Source organism: Pongo abelii, chromosome 12, assembly GCF_028885655.2.
Source record: "Pongo abelii isolate AG06213 chromosome 12, NHGRI_mPonAbe1-v2.0_pri, whole genome shotgun sequence".
NCBI classification, from domain to species: domain Eukaryota; kingdom Metazoa; phylum Chordata; class Mammalia; order Primates; family Hominidae; genus Pongo; species Pongo abelii.
In genome coordinates this window covers 129,616,135-129,635,384 of record NC_071997.2, presented here as the reverse complement: position 1 = coordinate 129,635,384, position 19,250 = coordinate 129,616,135, and the positions used below count along the sequence as shown (strand labels likewise).

General features: G+C 44.7%; 2 protein-coding genes across 8 annotated transcripts in view; one reads left to right on the top strand and one right to left on the bottom strand.

The window, feature by feature from the left end:
- EIPR1 (EARP complex and GARP complex interacting protein 1) overlaps positions 1-10,725 on the bottom strand; it is a 179,445-nt gene extending 168,720 nt beyond the window's left edge. Inside the window, exon 1 of one of the 4 annotated variants that reach the window (XM_024241874.3) lies at positions 10,414-10,725. In XM_024241874.3, coding sequence (XP_024097642.1) covers positions 10,414-10,455 — 42 coding nt within the window. In that variant the 5' untranslated portion in view covers positions 10,456-10,725. 4 annotated transcript variants of the gene reach the window in all.
- A 1,724-nt stretch (positions 10,726-12,449) lies between these two features.
- TRAPPC12 (trafficking protein particle complex subunit 12) overlaps positions 12,450-19,250 on the top strand; it is a 106,002-nt gene continuing 99,201 nt past the window's right edge. For 2 of the 4 annotated variants that reach the window (XM_054548442.1, XM_063713800.1), the window contains exon 1: positions 12,476-12,630. The gene's annotated coding sequence lies outside the window, so the exon portion shown is untranslated. Of the gene's footprint in view, positions 12,631-13,569; positions 13,840-19,250 lie in introns of all 4 variants that reach the window. The other 2 variants (XM_054548441.2, XM_009237574.3) reach the window with 2 other exon arrangements.

Genomic DNA, 19,250 nt, shown 5'->3' with positions numbered 1-19,250 from the left:
TTAGAAGGTTTAAGGAGGGCAGGTGGAGAGGGGCTTCAGCTTGAAGCACGGGAGACACAGGCCAGGGGCAGATGAACCTGCCTCCTACACTGAGAGCCTCCCTCCAGAAAGGACCGCTTGCTACAAAGCGCTGCTCACCAATCACCAGGACGACCCTCAGGAAGGGGAAAGTATGGGGAAAGGGGAGGGGGAAGGAAGGAGACAAGAAGGGAGGAGGGAGGAAGAGAAGAGAAGAAAAAAAGGAAAAGAAGGAAAGGGGGCAAAGTGCTAACTTCCCCATTCTGTGTTACCTAAATACCCATTTCTCATCTCCCACACCCAAAAGAAAAAATGCAGTCAAAGCATGAAGTGCATTAGAAGGAAAATAAACCCTCCAGGAGAACTGAGGTGATGATGCTCTATTTCTGAGAGCCCAGAAGCCCTAACACACATTCATCCATTCGCTCCTGCACTTACCGGTTGAAGTCCAAGCCTTTCCACGTAGCTAAGGGGCTTTCATTCCACCCCCACCTCCTCCATTTTGTATTGCCTGGGGCAGATATTACCTGTAATCTCTTCGCAAGACCCTGGTGCAAGCCCAGCCCCCTAAGCTGCAACGAAAGAACTCGCTTCACAGGTCCCCAAGGAAACAGCCATCTCTGGCTTCCAGGAAACCCCCACAGCAGCCATTCTGCTCTCACCTCTCCTTCTCTGGCTTCTTGGTTAACAGCTCACATGTCCCCTTCCCCTTGGAAAAAAAAAAACTGTCTTTGACTCAATGTCCCTCCCAAACTACTGCCCTATCTCCGTCCTTCCACTCACAGCAGATGTAATGATGGGTAAGCAGGCGAGGAGTGCTCTTCCAGCCCTTCCAGCCAGCTGCGCCCAGTTCCTCGTCCTGTGCTGACCTGACCTCCACTCAGTCATCAGAGTCACCCAACTGTCAGACCCAACAGCCGCCTCCAGCCCCAATCCTGCCCTTGGACTCCCTCACACGGGCACCTCCACCATCTGCACACCCTGCAAGGCCTTCCCAATCGCCTCCTGCTCTTCTTTCTCCCTTCACCTACATTTTTGCTTCTGGAGTTCGATTCTGACTATTCTCATCCACACCTTCCCCTTAGGCATGCTCCCTTTTCTGTAAGTTAGGCCCATGCTTTCCAAATGTGAATCTGGTGCCCAGGCACCTCCTAAACTGCCCGAGCCAGACCTGTACTAAGCGCCCCTGGGCACATCCACTCAACTAAGCTTGGACCTCAACTACCCTTCTGGTCCCTGTCCCTCCCCAGTCCCGCCAGCCCCTTTCATCACACGGGGATAAGCCCCTCCCTCCCAGACTGCCCCATTCATACACACAGCAGGGGGGGGTGGGGGGGTGGTGAGCCCCTCCCCCACAGCTTGCCCCATTCATACACAAGGGGATGAGCCCCACCCTCCCAGCCTGCCCCATTCATACACAGGGGGATGTGCCCCTCCCTCCAGCCTGCCCCATTCATTCATACGCATGGGGGTGAGCCCTCCCTCCCAGCCCCACACCCAATACCTGGGCTCTGGCTCCTCCAGCACTCTCCATCCCCACCCTCCTCTCCCCATTCGGTGCTTAAATTACATTTTAACAACCTCTTAACCAATTTTCCTGACTGAGTCCATGTTCCAGTTTACCTTAAACCTCGCCACAAAAGCTACTTTATCAAGTCAAATCTGGACTTCAGGTTTTAAGCGGTGGGCTGAAGACTTCATTTCTTTCCTCTCAGACTCTGGGAAATCACAGAAAAGCAGGAAGAAGGAGATCACCCCACTGCGCTCCAGCCTGGGTGACAGAGTGAGACTCTGTCTCAAAAAAAAAAAAAAAAAAGAGAAGGAAAAACAGAAATATAAACTCCATCTACAGTGAAACTTAGAAACATCTATAATCCAAAGGCATAGTATCTGAAGACAGATGGCATTGGCTGCTGAGGTCAGGAAGGCGCAGGTGCTGGAGGCGGGCTGGGGGAGCCACAGCCCCGCACACCCCGGGGAGCAGTCCCTAGACCACATGCACGCCCGGGAAGCAATGCTGAAACCCTGGAGGGGACGACAGCAACAGGTGCCCAGGCTGGGGGCAGGTACTTCCCACACACCACATGGTAGGAAGGAGAGTAGGGCAGGCAGGGCCGCCTGGTGTCTTCTCAGGAAGCTGTTTCTGGCTCTTCAAGCTGAGGGGAGAGGTGCTGCATCCTGGGCGGCCTGCATCTGCCCTTCTCCTTGGGCTTGGGGTAAATGACAGCTCAAAAAATTTCCTCACAAACACAACAGTATGTTGTCAGCATTCCTGCCAGCCCGCGATGGGGGCCGGGCCCAGCTCCACATACAGATCCTGCTGGACCAGGAAAGATTCACCATGAAAAGACCAGCGATCAAAATAAACGAGCACAGCCGCCAAGCAAAGGCACTACAAAGGGAGACGGGCAGAGAAGAAAAACAGAAAAAGACATCAAAGGATGGAAAACACAAACTGGGAAGTATTGACACAGGATGGCTGAAAATTGTAATCAAACATATCAACGAAAATCATAAAACTTAATGGAGGAATCATCTTTCTAAAAACAGGGAAGAGAAGAAAAGACAAGCAGCCAGGCATGTTGGCTCATGCCTATAATCCTAATACTGACGGAGGCCAAGCTGGGCGAATGGCTTGAGCTCAAGAGTTTGGGACCAGCCTGGGCAACAAGGTGAAATCCCATCTCTACATAAAATATAAAAGTCAGCCAAGTGTGGAGGTGTACGCCTGTAGTCCCAGCTACTCAGGAGGCTGAGGTGGGAGGCTTGAGTGCCAAGGCTGCAATGAGCAGAGACTGCTCCCCTGCACTCCAGCCTGCTTGACAGGGTGAGACCATGTCTCAAAAAAATAAACAGATAAGAAAAGAAAAGAAGAAGACACAGAAGGGGTAAAGATTTGCAAATATCCATCTGTCAAGCAATTAATAACCACAACAGATAAGAAGCTCACACAACTCAATAGCAAAAAAAAAAAAAAAAAAACACCAAAATAACTCAATTAAAAAATGTGCAAAAGATCTGAATAGACATTTCTCAAAAGAAGACGCACAAATGGCCAACAGGTCTATGAAAACATGCCCAACATCACTAACTCAGAGAAATGCAAATCAAAACCACAATGAGGTATCATTTCACCCCAGATAGAATAATTTTTATTAAAAAGACAGAAAATAGGAGATGCTGGCAAGGATGTAGAGAAAGGGAGCCCTCATACACTACTGATGGGAATATAAATTAGTACAGTCATTATGGAGAAGAGTATGGCATCTCCTCAAAAAACTAAAAATAGAGCTACCACATCATCCAGCAATCCCACTACTGGGTAGATACCCAAAGGAAAGGAAATCAGTATGTTGAAGAGATACCTGCACCCCCGGGTATACTGCAGCATTGTTCACAATAGCCAAGACATGGAATCAACCTAAGTGCCCATCAACAGATGAATGGATAAAGAATATGTGCTATACATACACAGTGAAATATTACTCGGCCATAAAAAAGAATAAAATTGCCACGGACAGTGGCTCATGCCTGTAATCCCCGCACTTTGGGAAGCCAAGGCAGGAGGATTGCTTGAGCTCAGGAGTTTGAGACCAGCCTGGGCAACATGATGAAATCCCATCTCTACAAAAAATACAAAAAAAAATTAATCTGGTGTGATGATGTGCACCTGCAGTCCCAGCCACTCCAGGGCCTGAGGCGGAAGGATCAATCGAGCCTGGGAGGCAGAGGGTGCAGTGAGCCGAGATTGCACCACTGCACTCCAGCCTGGGTGACAGAGTGAGACCCTGTCTCAAAAAAAAAGAAAGAACGAAAAAAGAATGAAATCTTGTCATTAGCAGCAAAATGGATGGAACTGGAGGTCATTATGTTAAGTGAACTAAGCCAAGCATAGAAAGACAACACGTTTTCCGTCATCTGTGGGAGCTAAAAAAAAAAAAAAGTGGATCTTCTGAAAATGGAGTAGACTGATGGTCACCAGAGACTGAGAAAAGTAGCAGGGTGGCTTGGATGAAGAAAAGTTGGTTAATAGGTACAAATATACATTGGATAGAGGAAATAAGTCAACATATCAGCAGGCTGACTACAGTTTACAATAGTCTGTCGTACATTTCAAGATAGCTAAAAGAATAATTTGAATGGTTCTGACATAAAGAAAAAACAAATATTTAAGGTGATGGATATCTCAGATACACTGATTTGATTTTTACCATCATATAAATGTATTAACTTATTATATATACCCTGAAACTATATACATTTAATATGCATCAATTTAAAAAATTGTTTTAATAAAAACAAAAAAAGAAGCTGAGTGTGGTGGCTCAAGACTATAATTCCACAACTGTAAGAGGCCAAGGTGGAAAGATTGCTTGAGCCCAAGAGTCCAAGACCAGCCTGACAATATGATGAGACCCCCATCTCATTGATTAATTGATTGACTAGATAGATTAGATAGATAGAGATATATAAATAAATAAATAATAAATGAGCTAGGCTTGTAGTCTCAGCTACTCAGGGGGCTGAAGCCGGTGGAGAGCTTGAGCCCAAGTGTTCCAGGCTGCCATGAGCCACAATCACACTACTGCACTACAGCCTGGTCAACACAGCAAGACCTTGTCTCAAAAAAAGTTTTTTAAAAAGAGGCCCGGCATGGTGGCTCACACTTGTAATTCCAGCACTTTGGGAAGCCGAGGTGGGCGGATCACTTGAGGTCAGGAGTTCGAGACCAGCCTGGCCAACATGGCAAAACCCTGTCTACAAAAAATACAAAAATTAGCTGGGTATTGTGGCATGCACCTGTAATCCCAGCTACTTGGGAGGCTAAAGCAGGAGAGTCGCTTGAACCCAGGAGGCAGAGGTTGCAGTGAGCTGAGATTGTGCCACTGCACTCCAGCCTGGGTGACAGCAAAACCTTGTTTCAAAAGAAAAAAGAAAAGAAAAGTAAAAGAGAAAAATGCAAAGCAGAACTCAAAGAAGATATGGCAAGATGACCCAAGACAAATAGATGGAAACGAAAACTTCCAGCACAGGAAGGAAGTCTGCAGTGGAAAGGACACAAAGACAGACAACCCCCAAACACAGCAGGCGACAGGGACAGAATTGAGAAGGGTCTCTCCAGCGAATCTGAGGTCAAAAAAGAAATTTGACCTGAAATTCAAAATTAAATTCAAAGCTAAAAAACATCCACAAAACAATAAAATCAAGAAGTGAGTGTTCAGAAGAAAATCCATGGGTTTAAAATGTTTGTATTAATAAAAAGAATGGAAACAAATAATTTAAGCAACTGCAAATAAAAGAAGACCAACATGCTGAGCAAATGAATGGAAATTGTTCTGAATTTTTTGTATTAAAATTTTCAACTGGCCGGGCGCGGTGGCTCACGCCTGTAATCCCAGCACTTTGGGAGGCCAAGGCAGATGGAACACGAGGTCAGGAGTTCGAGACTAGTGTGACCAACATGGTGAAACCCCATCTCTACTAAAAATACAAAAATTAGCCGGGTGTGGTGGCACACACCGATAATCCCAGCTACCGAGGAGGCTGAGGCAGGAGAATCACTTGAACCTGGGAGGTGGAGGTTGCAGTGAGCCAAGATTGCACCACTGTACTCCAGTCTGGGTCACACAGTGAGACTCTGTCCCAAAAAATAAGTAAAAATAAAAATAAATAAAAAATAAACAAAAAAAATTCAACTGATGAAATTTAAAAAAAAAAAAAAAAAAAGGGAACAACCTAAAAGACAAATCCTCAATTCTCAAGAGACTTCACTCCTCTACAGAAATACCTCTGCAAGGGTGCGTCTTGGGTGGGTAAATCCATGAGGGCTGGGATTTTGTCTGTTTCCTCCTGCCTTATTGTAGGGAATAAATATTTGTCCACTGAATAAATGATTAATTTTCCAGGAAAATGTAAGTTACCAAAACTGATCAGAAAAGAAAGACAAGAAATCTGAACAGCTAGTTACCACAGATTAAAAAGTGAACACTGTAAGGGCACCACACCTTAGGAGCAGGCAACACCAATATTACCTGCAGTTGTTTCCAACACAGAAACAGAAGGAAAATTCCTAAGTGCTTTTCATGCAGCCAGCATAGCAGTGAAACAAAACTCAACCAAGAAAATACACAGATATTCATGTGAACATTTTAAGTAAACGACTCGTAAACTGAATCCAGCAGAGGACTATTCCACAATCAAGTGGAATTCTTTCTAAGGATGCAAACGCTGGGCCAATATTTAAAAAGCTATTAATGTAACTGACCAAAGAGATCAAAAGAGAAAAATCCTAAGACCAAATTATCAGTTCCATGGATATAAAAAGGCATTTGAAAATTTAATCTCTAGGCTGGGTGTGGTGGCTCACGCCTGTAATCCCAGCACTTTGGGAGGCCGAGGCGGACGGATCACAAGGTCAGGAGATCGAGACCACCCTGGCTAACACCCTGAAACCCCGTCTCTAAAAATACAAAAAATTAGCCAGGCGTGGTGGCGGGCGCCTGTAGTCCCAGCTACTCAGGAGGCTGAGGCAGGAGAATGGCATGAACCTGGGAGGGGGAGCTTGCAGTGAGTTGAGATCGTGCCACTGCACTCCAGCCTGGGGGACAGAGCGACTCTGTCTCAAAAAAAGAAAAAAGAAAAGAAAATTTAATCCCCATCTTCCATTTCAAAAGTCTTTCCTCACTTGGCAACAGACAGACCCTTGAACGCTGGCCTGGTCCATCTGTCCCTCAGACTGATGGCACAAAAAGCCAAAAGCCCACAGTCTCTTTGCCCCTCTGACCTGACTGCACTGATCTCAGGACTCCAGGAGAACCTCCCAGAACAGAAAGGAGGCACGCATACCCTCGTGTGGCTTACAACCTGCCCTGCTTGCTTCCTGGTTTTGGTGGTAAACCGAAGGGAAAGGACTTGAAACAAGCCCAAGTCATCATTGTCACCCACCTTCCCACCCCGACCGTCCTTTCTGGTCTGGCCCAGCTCACTTGACAGCAGTGGGCTCAAATAGGAGTCGGCAGACGTAGCCCTCACTCTGCCCACACCTGCAGGCCCTGCTGGCCGCTGGTCCATCTTAGTCACATGCCTGCCCCCAGACCTACACATGGGCAGAGCTACCACTGCCTAGAAGTTCACTCTTCCCATTACTAGGCATGTGTGCCACATGGAGATTTGACCCACACAACAAAGAAGGTCTACTAATGTTAAAAGTTCAAAGAAACATGATTGCAGGAGAGAAGTCGTACTGTTTGTACGTACTTTGAGATAGTCACAAAGAACTACAGTTGTGTTAACTGACAAGTATTCATTAAACTCATATTGAGAAAATGGATTTCTACTGACCAGTAAACTACAAGTGCAAAAGCATTTCAAATAATCATTTGAAATTTCATGTATTTCAAATATAATTATAAAAAAATCCAGAATCATTACGATGAATTTGCTCAGCATTTTGCGATCTTAACGACCCTCGATGTTGGTCTTTTCTTTGCAGTTGTAGTACTGCCCTTTCTTTCAAGCCTCATTACCTTCACTCAGCGCTCAACGATCAGATCTCTATCTTTTCATGTAAAGTGTTCTCCATGGGATTTGAATGTCACTGACAAGCAAAAAAAAAAAAAAAAAAAAAAAAAAAAAAAAAAAAACACTATCCTTTTCAGTTCTTTTCTTGTTTACTGCAATGCTGGTTCTTCAAACTCAAGAAAGTCTTGGTCCACAGTACTATCCAATAAAATCCAAGTAGCAAAAGTCAGCTACTTCTTTTAAGATAAAGAAGAAAATCCAATAATATATTTGACTCCCTTAGGAGAATCAATTTCATTCATTTTTCAAATCTCAGAAAATAACATTTCAGTTAACCTCAAAGATGCAATACTGAAGATAAAATCCTCTGGGTTTTTTGAGAGATTTCTTAAGGAGATCAAGAAGTTAAATTAGGCCGGGCACGGTGGCTCACGCCTGTCTGTAATCCCAGCACTTTGGGAGGCCGAGGCAGGCGGATCACGAGGTCAGGAGATTGAGACCATCCTGGCTAACACGGTGAAACCCCATCTCTACTAAAAATACAAAAAATTAGCCGGGTATGGTGGTGGGCGCCTGTAATCCCAGCTACCCAGGAGGCTGAGGCAGGAGAATGGCGTGAACCCAGGAGGCGGAGCTTGCAGTGAGCCGAGATCACACCACTGCACTCCAGCCTGGGCAACAGAGCGAGACTCCGTCTCAAAAAAAAATAAAAAAATAAAAAATAAAAAGAAGTTAAATTAAGTAGCACTGGCAGAGTATGCACCCTCAGTTAGTACAAGATTACGGAACCTTCTATCTACCCATGTGGTCTCTCCCTGCGTATCCCTATGTGTATCTAGTTAAAGAGAAAGCAGGAGAACTTAGCAGGTAAGGGGCTTTGAGGTCAGTTTGGGTCAGAAAGTCTAACTAGGTCAGAATCCAAGGTCTATCATTTACTAGTTAAGTGGCCTTGGACAGGTAACTATTCTCTCTGAGGCTGTTTCTTCATCTATAAAACAGGAACAATAACACCTACCAATAATGATTGCTGTGAGAATTAAATGAAATATTTGTACAGTGCTAAGCAGAGTGTCTGACACATAGTCCAGAGCTAAATCACTGGTAGTTAAGCCATCAGTCTTGTGAATGGGATACAACCACTGGTGAAATCCTATAGCACAGTTTATTACACAGGACACTTAGCTGCTGCCCTGCATAAAATTTATTTGTAAGAATTTTGTCTTAGGCAGGGTGCGGTAGCTCATGACTGTAATCCCAGCACTTTGGGAGGCCAAGGAGGGCAGATCACTTGAGCTCAGGAGTGTGAGACCAGCCTGGGCAACATGGCGAAACCCCGTTTCTACAAAGAAAAAAAAAAAGGAATTTTCTCTCATTATAACAATTAGAACAACACTTATTGAACACACTATGTGCCAGGCACTGTTCTACGTGCTTCAATTAAGTGTATTAACTCATTTAATTTCATAACAGCCATGGGGTGGGGGGAGGGGAGATGCATATTTTACTGGCAAGGAAACTGAGGTCCAAGGTCACATAGTTAATAAGTGCTAGAGGCAGGATTTAAAACTTAAGTGTCTGGGTGGCATATACTATTTTACTAACACTGCTGCCTCTCTGACTGTAACCTACTTAAAAACAGACATTGGCCAGGTGCGGTGGCTCACACCTGTAATCCCAACACTTTGGGAGGCTGAGGCAGGCAGATCACAAGGTCAGGAGTTCAAGATCAGCCAGGCCAAGATGGTGAAACCTCATATCTACTAAAAATACAAAAATTAGTTGGGCGTGGTGGCGGGTGCCTGTAATCCCAGCTACTCGGGAGGTTGAGGCAGGAGAATCACTTAAACCTGGGAAGCAGAGGTTGCAGTGAGCCAAGGTCACGCCACTGCACTCTAGCCTGGGCAACGGAGCAAGACTCCATCTCGAAAAAAAAAAAAAAAGCAGACATCATTTATATCTTTAACACATACTGCTGCACAAAATTATGTATCAAGTATTTCATATGGCAGTGAACTGTGTTTCTATCTATCTGTCCCTCAGTGCTTTAGGCATAACACATTCTCAAAAGCTACTTGAATACATGAAAACCAGGACAGGGCTCTAACAGGCCCTACACAATCCTCATCTTCCTCCCCCGCTCATCTCATCCCCTACCTCATTCCCCCTGACGCATTTACTCTATCCACGGCAGCTTTCTTGCTGTCCTGAACTGCCATGTGCATTGCTTATGCTCTGGGGGCTCATTCAGTTCATAGTCATTTGTTGAATACCTACTATGTGACAGTCATGAAAAGGCACTGGAAAATACAAGGTAAAAAACTAGTGTGAAAACAGTTAAATCCGAAGACAGTCTGTGGTTTACTGAATATTAGTGTACCAATGTTAATTTCTAAGCTTTGATAAATGTACCATGGTTATGTAAAGTGTTAACATTAAGGGAAGCTGGGTGGAGGGTAAAGAAGAACTTTGTATGTATGTTTGCAACTCTTCTAAATACTTTAAATTGTTTCAAAATCAAACAATTTTTTTTAAAACAACATACAGTTCCTACCTTCTGGAACTCAAATTCTAGAGGAAAAGGTGGGCCTGTAAACAAATGAGTCCACCAAAGTGAGTGATAACTTCCAGGTCAGAAGTCATGTTCGGGACAGGATGTGAAGGGGAAGGAAGCAGGCCGGCTGTGGCCAACCCTGTTATCCAGTACAACCGTTTAACCTCCTAAAGCCTCAGTTTACTTCTCTGCGAAATGGGAACTAGGGAACAGGCACGAGTCCTTGCAGGGCCGGTGGGAGATCTGCAAACCAGTCACCACGGGACCGCGCATGCTATCAACAGCCAGGCCGAGCAGCACCTGCCGCCCTCCGAGTGACCCACCTGGAACTCCAGCCCGTAGATCACTGGTGCATCGTCCTCCATGCTGCGGGGAAGCGACCCGACCCCGGCCGCTCACACGCTAAGGCCCTCGCTACGGCCGGCGCGTCCCCACCTCGCGGGCCTGTTCCCAGCGCCCGCCTATTCATTCCCCCCCCGCAGCAAACGACTCCAAACTGGCAGTCTTTTTGGCCCAGAGCAGCTTCCGTAGTGGCCACTTCCTATTTTTCGGATGTGTCATCAATCTGTTCCTCACCAGCGACCAATGGCAGCGGCGCTAGCTTGTGCGCATGGCCACTTGCACTCACATCCGGGCCCTCAGTGCCGGGACTCCTGGAGGTGAGAACCCCGCCCAGAGGAAATAAGGTGGTGGGCGGAGCGGGCTGCGGAGGCTGGCTCCGGGCACAGGCCGTCGGGAGCGAGCGGCAATTAGCCTTAGCATCTAAGAATCGATCACGCCGTAGTTGGGCGCCGCCATGTATTGTCATTTGTACTGTACTTGGCGTTCCTGAGCGCTGGACCAGCGCTTCACACGCACTGCCATAAGGAGCTTCATCCAACCCTGTGAATAAGCTGTTACACTTCCATTTTACCGATGAGACGCTGCAAAGTTGAGTAACACAGTCGCAGCGCGCATTGGTCCATTGGGTAGCCAGGATGGGCACCTGAGCTGTCTTGACTCCCTTAGGTTCGGCCCAAGGTGCCCTAAGCCGGGACCATGCCTAATGCATTTCTGCAGGTGCCCAGCACTGTGTAGCAAAGAAAGCACTACCAAGGATGGGGTTATCATGAAAGCCAGCACCGCACCACTGGTGGTCCTGGACTGCATATGCCTCCGAATGGGAGTCGGAAGGGAAGGCCCTGGGATTCCTAGAGGTCTCCAAAGACTGAAGACTTGTGGTGGAGAGACCGCCCCTCTTACGCATCCTGCCCAAAGTGCCTGCCCTGGCCTTGGGCCGGCAGAAATGGCATTGCAAGGACTCCAAAATACATCATAGCTGAACCACGCCGCTAGCCTGGTTCCACCGGGGCTTCCAGGACCACGCACCTTCCCTCCATTTCTGTGATTAGCTTTCCCCTCTACCCTTTATTGATCTCCGTGACGGAAATGGTTGGGTCTGGTTTTGCTCAGTTGGGCACGGCGCGTGGTATAGAGTTAAGGCTGGATGAACATCTGTTGAGTGGATGAGATTTTAGAGATTACATTAGAAATCAAATAAGCAGGCCTGGCGCGGTGGCTCACGCTTGTAATCCCAGCACTTTGGGAGGCTGAGGAGGGTGGATCACAAGGTCAGTTCGAGACCTGCCTGGCCAACACAGTGAAACCCCGTCTCTACTAAAAATACGAAAATTAGCCGGGCGTGGTGGCACGCGCCTGTAATCCCAGCTACTCGGGAGGCTGAGGCAGGACAATCGCTTGAACCCGGGAGGCGGAGGTTGCAGTGAACAGAGATCGCGCCACTGCACTCCAGCCTGGGCGACAGAGCCACAGTCGGTCACAAAAAAAAAAAGAAAAAAAAAGAAAAGAAATCAAGTAAGCAAAAACAAGAAAGAAATAAATCAAGTAACCAAAGGCCCAGACATGAGAATCGTCCTATTCAACCACTCCGTTTGCCGATATTAACTTGCGGAGCTAAGAGGGCCTTCATACTTCGGGATTAAAGCCACCCACCTATCACTGATATCTTTATCATGAATTTTATTATACAAGTACTGCAGGTGCATGGTAAGAAGCTTACAAAATACAGATAAACACAAAGACAAATCCATAGAAACACTGATTTCTAGGATATGCTGGCCAATAAAAATAGCCTAAGCGACTCCCTTTCACCCGCCCCATCTGCCACAGGCTTGCCTATTGCCTCTGAGTGACAGAATCAGGCTAGATGGAGTGGAGTCTCCGTTCCCATTTCCAAGTACAAGGTCCATTCCTCTCAACTACCGGCTCCTGGTTGCCTGTGCGCGTTCACGCCTGGGGCTCCAGGCCCCGCCCACAGCACACGAACTGGAAACGAACCCCATTTCCGGCCTGGGGCCAGGGCCACGGGTTCCTGCATCGGGCATGCGCGGAAGTAGGCGCGCCGCGGCCCGGCACGCGCAGGCGCACAGAGCTGCCCGGGGGTGCTAGTTCTCCGATTCCCGGCTTCTGTCACCTTCCTCCCGGACCTTGGTCACGGCCGCAGGCGACCCCTTCCCCCAGCTCCAGTGGGCGGGTGGCAGGTGAGGATCAGGGCCTCGGCAGTCCACAGGGGATGGGACCGTGTAGCGCCACCTCGGGGAGGGAGCACGTCGGCCTTGGCCTCAGCCTGGGGGACCGTCTCTGGGGCCGATGCTAGAGTGGGCGTGGGGTCCGGGCTCGGGGTCGCCTGCCACCCAAGGGCGTGTGTGCTCTGCGGGCCTTGTGCCAGGCTCCACGCTGCCGCGGCCCTTGCTCGCCACGTCTGCAGAGGGCTGGAAGCGTCTCCAGCCCGCGGAGGTTGCAGGGAGGGGAAGCTGCTGCGAAGCGTGTGGGAAGCTACCCGCTGGCGCGCGCCCAGGCGTCCCTGAAACCGCCAGCTCCAGACTCGGTGCCAGCCTGGCCCCCAGCAAGCCCCGTAACTTCTCTTAGGCTTAATTCACCCTCCCGCGGAAAGAGGTTACTAATGACCTGCCCTGCCAAACTCAGCATTGTGAGGCTGCAATGCAGTGTAAAAGCATTTGAGTCACTGTGTAAACGTCCGCTGTTGCTACACATACTAATTGTAGAGTATATTTACTGTGAAGACCGAAAAAGCGTTTATTCAACAGAAAGCGTTAGGGTCAAAGATGTATTTTAACGTGTCATTTTTTCACTCTTCACTACGAAAGAGTTTAGCCCCAAAGAAAAATTTTCTTGGACCTACGGTTTGTAGTTTTTTATGGCTACTTGAAGATATGGTGTCTTTGGATTCAGTCACTTTTCGCAAATTCAGAAGATGCTGGCGGATAATGAGCCAGGCCCGTCTTGGGATTAGGGTAGGAGAGGGACAGGGGAAATGCACATGAAATATTACACGGTGTTACTCATTCAGTTCTTACATTTTGTGATTTCTGACGGGATCTTCTTCACAGTTACTAAACTGGGTGTTGCCACTCTGCTTTATCATTAAAGTGATAATTATTATGCTTGTGTCTGTGCAGCTCTTCACACTTTAAAAGATGCCTATGCATGGGTGCCACTATTTAATCCTCTTTATTCTGATGTACCAACCTCATCTAAAAGATCAAGATTTTCAGAGGTTACTTCACTTGGTCGTGAAGCTAAGACTCAACACAGTTATTGAGACCCTGCATTCAGAGCTCTTTCTGCCCACCCCTGCCTGGCAACCTTGCAAGAGGAGCTGAGAGGTGACCAGCACAGAGAAAAGAGTATTGGCAGAAAACCCTGTGTGGGTAGCCTGTCACCATCAGGTACTGTCAATGTGATGTTAGGCAAATCGCTTGGCCTTCGGTAATAATAATGCTTCATAAGTTTAGGATGAGTATTAAATAATACAGGTAAAATGCTTGATCTGTAGTGAGTGTTCATTACATGGAGACTTCTGTTAATACATGCTACCTAGATTTCCACTACACACCCTAGTGCCCTCAGGGAAAGAAATTTTACATGACTGCAATTTGGTAAAAGATTTATGTTTACAGAGTGTCTGTGTCCAGGAAATGAACCTGAGAAACCAAGTTTTAAATGTGGTTAGGAACTTTTTATTTCTCAAATACAGAATTACTTAAATTTAATATTTAAAAAAATTTTAAACAATTAAGCACATTCTTGTGCAAAGCCCTCAGCTGGACAAGGAGAAAGTCAGATTTCTTTGCTGCACTGTGATGTAAAGCTTCTGTAAGCTTATGTAAGCTTAAAATCCTATTTATGGTTTAATAAAAATAAAGCCAATGATAAGAGGGAGTAAAGGTTTCTATCATGTACAAATCAAGAGCAGATACTTGTGTTTTTCCATTTTTAATTATGAAATATAAAGACTGCCTGTAACACACATGTGAGATTTAAAGATCAAGTCAACCCAGTCTTCCATTACCAGCATAAGATGGGGACCATTTCCCAGTGCGTTGAAACTCCCGTGTGTCCCTCCCCAGTCAAGCTCTCCTGCCATCACCTTCCACCCCTCCCTCACTAAAGTGTCTGTTACTATATCCTGACTTTTCTTTGTAGTTTGACCAAATACGTTTGTGTTCCTAACACAAAAAAAGTGTTTGGATTCAACACTTTTGTTTAATTTACATGTTTTTGAATATACAGAGTCATGCTGTTTATTTTTCTACTCATTCTTTGTGCAAAATTGTATTTGTGAGATCCAAACATAATTTATATGTTAGATATGGAACAGTTCACTGCTTTTCACCACTATTTTAATATTTTATGTTCTAGTATACCACAGTCTACTTATTTACTTATTATTGTGTCTACAGGCAGTGCTTATTTCCACTTTTTTTTTTTTCTTTGAGATGGAGTCTTATTCTGCCGCCAGGCTGGAGTGCAGTGGCATGATCTTGGCTCACTGCAACCTCCGCCTCCTGGGTTCAAGCGATTCTGCTGCCTCAGCCTCCCAAGTAGCTGGGACTACAGGCGCCCGCCACCACACCTGCCTAATTTTTTGTATTTTAGTAGAGACGGCATTTCACTATGTTAGCCAGTATGGTCTTGATCTCCTGACCTCGTGGTCCGCCTGCCTCAGCCTTCCAAAGTGCTGGGATTACAGACGTGAGCCACCATGCCCAGCCTACTTTTTCTTTTAGGACTTTAGAAGATACAAAATACTTTTGTATTTTGATTTGTTATTTATGAAATTCAGCATACAAAATACAAAGTATTTACAAAATACCTTATGAAATTCAGCATCATAGCATACACTGCTCATGTACAGGAATTCCTCCAGGATATGTATCTAGCAATGGAATTGCTAGGTCCTAGGTACTATGACCACATATTTATTGTCTCAACCAAGACTCCTTTAAGAGTGAAAGGAGACACTTAGTGATTTTACTGAGGCCAAGCACAGTGGCTCACACCTGTAATCTCAGCACTTTGGGAGGCCAAGGCAGGAGGATCACTTGAGCCCAGAAGTTTGAGACCAGCCTGGCCAACATATTGAGTCCCCATCTCTACGAAAAATACAAAAATAGCTGAGTGTGGTGGTGCACACCTGTATTCCCAGCTACTCCAGAGGCTGAGGCAGGAGGATGGGCTTGAGCTCAGAAGATCGAGGCTGCAGTAAGCCACCATCGTCCCATTGCACTCCCGCCAGGGTGACAGAGCCAGACTATGTCTCAGAAAATAATAATACTAATAAAATAATAGGAATAACTTAAACCATGGGTGAAAAATTGAATTGTTCTGGCAAAAATCAAGATGTATAGTTATCAAAGTGATAAGATAATGTACTTTTTAAACTTTACTAGATAATACCAAGTAGTTTCTCAACATGAATGTTCAAAGGTATACCCGTTTCAGCTCTGTTGCTTATTTTTCTAATGGATCATTTAGTGTCCTTTTATTAATTTGTAGGAATTCTTTATGTATTCTTCGTGTTAATCCTTTCTTAGTTACATTTGTTTGTTTCACTTTTTTTAGGTTTTTAATGATAGAACTTTCCATTTTAATATAGCAGATGTATCCATTTTCCCTTTATGGTTTGTACTTATTTATTATACCTAGTTTAAGAGGCTTTGCCTACTCTGTAAAAATATTCTCTTATATTTTCTTTTGAAAGTTTTGAAGTTTTGCTTTTCACAGTTAATTTTTGCCCCCCCCACCCGGCCCCGCCCGAGACGGAGTCTTTCTCTGTCACCCAGGCTGGAATGTCGTGCCGCGATCTTGGCTCACTACAACCTCTGCCTCCTGGGTTCAAGTGATTCTCCTGCCTCAGCCTCCCGAGTAGCAGAGTAGCTGGGATTACAGGTGCCCGCCACCACGCCTGGCTAATTTTTGTATTTTTAGTAGAGACAGGGTTTTACCATGTTGGCCAGGCTTGTCTTGAACTCCTGACCTTGTGATACGCCCGCCCCGGCCTCCGAAAGTGCTGGGATTGAGGCGTGAGCCCCCGCGCCCGGCCTTCACAGTTAAGTTGTTAATGTCCCTGAGATTGACACTGTGTCTGTGGTGAGACAAGATTCCAAGTTTATTTTTTCCCAGCTGCATGATTTGTCTACACATCACTCAAGGAAAATCGTCTCTTCCTTTCATGTGTGCTACATGTTCCCTTGTGATAGTTCAGTCTTGTTTTTTTTTTTTTTTTTTTTTTGGAGATGAAGTTTTCGCTGCTGTTGCCCAGGCTGGAGCACAATGGTGTGATCTCGGCTCACTGCAACCTCCGCCTCCCGGGTTCAAGTGATTTTCCTGCCTCAGTATCCCAAGTAGCTGGGATTACAGGCGCCCGCCACCACGCCTGGCTAATTTTTGTATATTTAGTAGAGACAGTGTTTCACCATGTTGACCAGGCTGGTCTTGAACTTCTGACCTCAGGTGATCCACCCTCCTCGGCCTCCCAAATTGCTAGGATTACAGGCGTGAACCACCGTGCCCGGCCCGATATTTCAGTCTTTATACCATAGATTTTTGATGTATTCTACATAAATAATCATACACAAAGAATGAAGGTTTATTTTTTTTTCAGTTTTTATTGTAGCTTTTAGTTATTTTTCTTGCCTTAAACCTGCCCGAGGACTCCAGTATTAGGCAGCATAAAAATGTTGAAGAGGACTTCTTTATCTTTTTTCTACTTTTAAAGAGAATGCTTTAGACGTTTCACTGTTAATTTGAGGTTTCCTTTAGGTTTTTGGCAGATACCTTTGATTGCATTAAGGAGGTTACTTTCTGTTGCTAGTTTGCTGACAGGTTTTATCTTGAGCAGATGCTGAATTTTATTAGATACTTTCTTGTGCATCTATTGAGATAGTCATGTACTTTTATTACTTAATCTATCGCATTAAACCAACAATACATTTCTGGGATAACCTGAGTTTGGTAGAAAATAAATACATTGCTGATTCAGTTAGCTAATATTTCAAGATTTTTGCATGTGTGTTCATGAGTGAGATGATAGTTTCCCTTTTAGTATGGCTTTGTCAAATTTTGGTCTCAAGGTTATATTAGCCTTACAAAGTGAATTGGGTCATGTGTCTTCTTCTCTGCAGGAATTTTTGTACTGTAGGAATTTTATCTGTACGGAATCTTTGGTAGAAGTCATTGGTAAACCCTCTGGACCCTATATTTTCTTTGTAGGAAGACTTAACTACTGGTTGTACTTTTTTTATGGTTATAGAACTATCTGGTCATATATACATGGTTATTACTAGTGTCTGCTTTGCATTTGAACCTTACATTGGAATAAGATTAGAGTAAGGAAACCCTTGAAGTGAAGAAGCTATTTTGCTACAAATTATATGTCCCTTCTCACAAAATCTTATGTATATAATTTATATAGATGTAGCTTTATAATATGTATGTCTTCCCGTTCATAAAAGCATCATCTAAATCATGTTTTATATCATTTTTATTTGAGCATTCCTCTTGATTTTCTAGAGAAGAAACCCTCAGATCCTTACTTACAAGCATTTTCCTGCATCTAGATTTTATTTGTGTGAAAGCAAAAGTGATCATCCCTGCCCTAAATTATTAGGACTTTTTATTACTTTGGTATTTACTTAAGAATAAAATTTATTTTTTTATTTTCTTCTCTTCTCAAAAGTGGTTTGCAGATATTAATGAAAATTTTGGACATTCCCATTTTATCAGTTCTCTTTAATTTACAATTTATAAAGTTTTTAAGCTTTATAATTTAGAAGCATTTTACCTTAATTTTTATTATTTTGGTGATGTTTTTCTAGGCAATGTTTTTTGTTATTATATCTCTGATAAACAGATTTCCCTAAATCTTAGAGGTTTAAAGCAGCTTCATCTTCACAATAGTAAGAATTGTTTCTTAAAAAAGCTTCTTCACAAAGGCAATAAAACTTTTAAAATCTGTGAGATTGAATCAGAATTAGCTTTAGAACCTAGAATCTTGTTAGGGCTGAGGGGAGATGAGACAGAGGGAAGATCCCTTTCTCTCATCATTAGCTTATATGGAAATAAATTCTTATTTCTAAAATAAAATACGCAGACCATGGTAGTGCCTTCAAGTCCTGCTGGGAGACTTCAGAGGGCGCACTCTCTCATGCTGCCTGTTTGCTCCTTGTGCCCGGCCTCTATCCCTGCGCAGGAAGGACCCGAAGGAGCAGCCTTACCATGCACAGAGGCTCCCCCTTTGGGGTTCTAGGGCAGTTTGTTCTTCGGGCTCCCGGTGAAACATGGCAGGAAAAAAAAGGTTTTACTCCTTTTCATTGGATTTTTTATTCATTTATACTTAACAATTATTGGATGAATGTATAAGGGAATTAGTAACTGACCAGGCTGAACCGGAAACTTCTTCAAAATGTATAACTTGGATTATGTACTTTAAAATAATGTTTTGGGAAGGCTGACTCATTGGGAATACTGTGATGGAAGTGTTGACAGTGAGAAAAGGGTAGTCTTATCTAGAGATCAGCTAAGTGTCATTTTTTAAGTAAAAAAGGTACATGTTGTTTTATTCTGAAAAAAATCCCTTATCTTTTATCATAGTCTCTTACATTTCCTTAACTTGAATTTGTTCACTATGAGAGTAAAACTACATAAAGTAAAAGTTTTTCAAGAAAAAGAACAAATACTTTTTTACAGTTTGAGCTCTTTGTCTCATTCTTTGGCTAGTCCTGGTTTCCCCCCTCACTAGCTGTGTGATTTCGGCTTACATAGCCTCCCAAGGCCTCAGTGTCCTCATCTGCAAAAC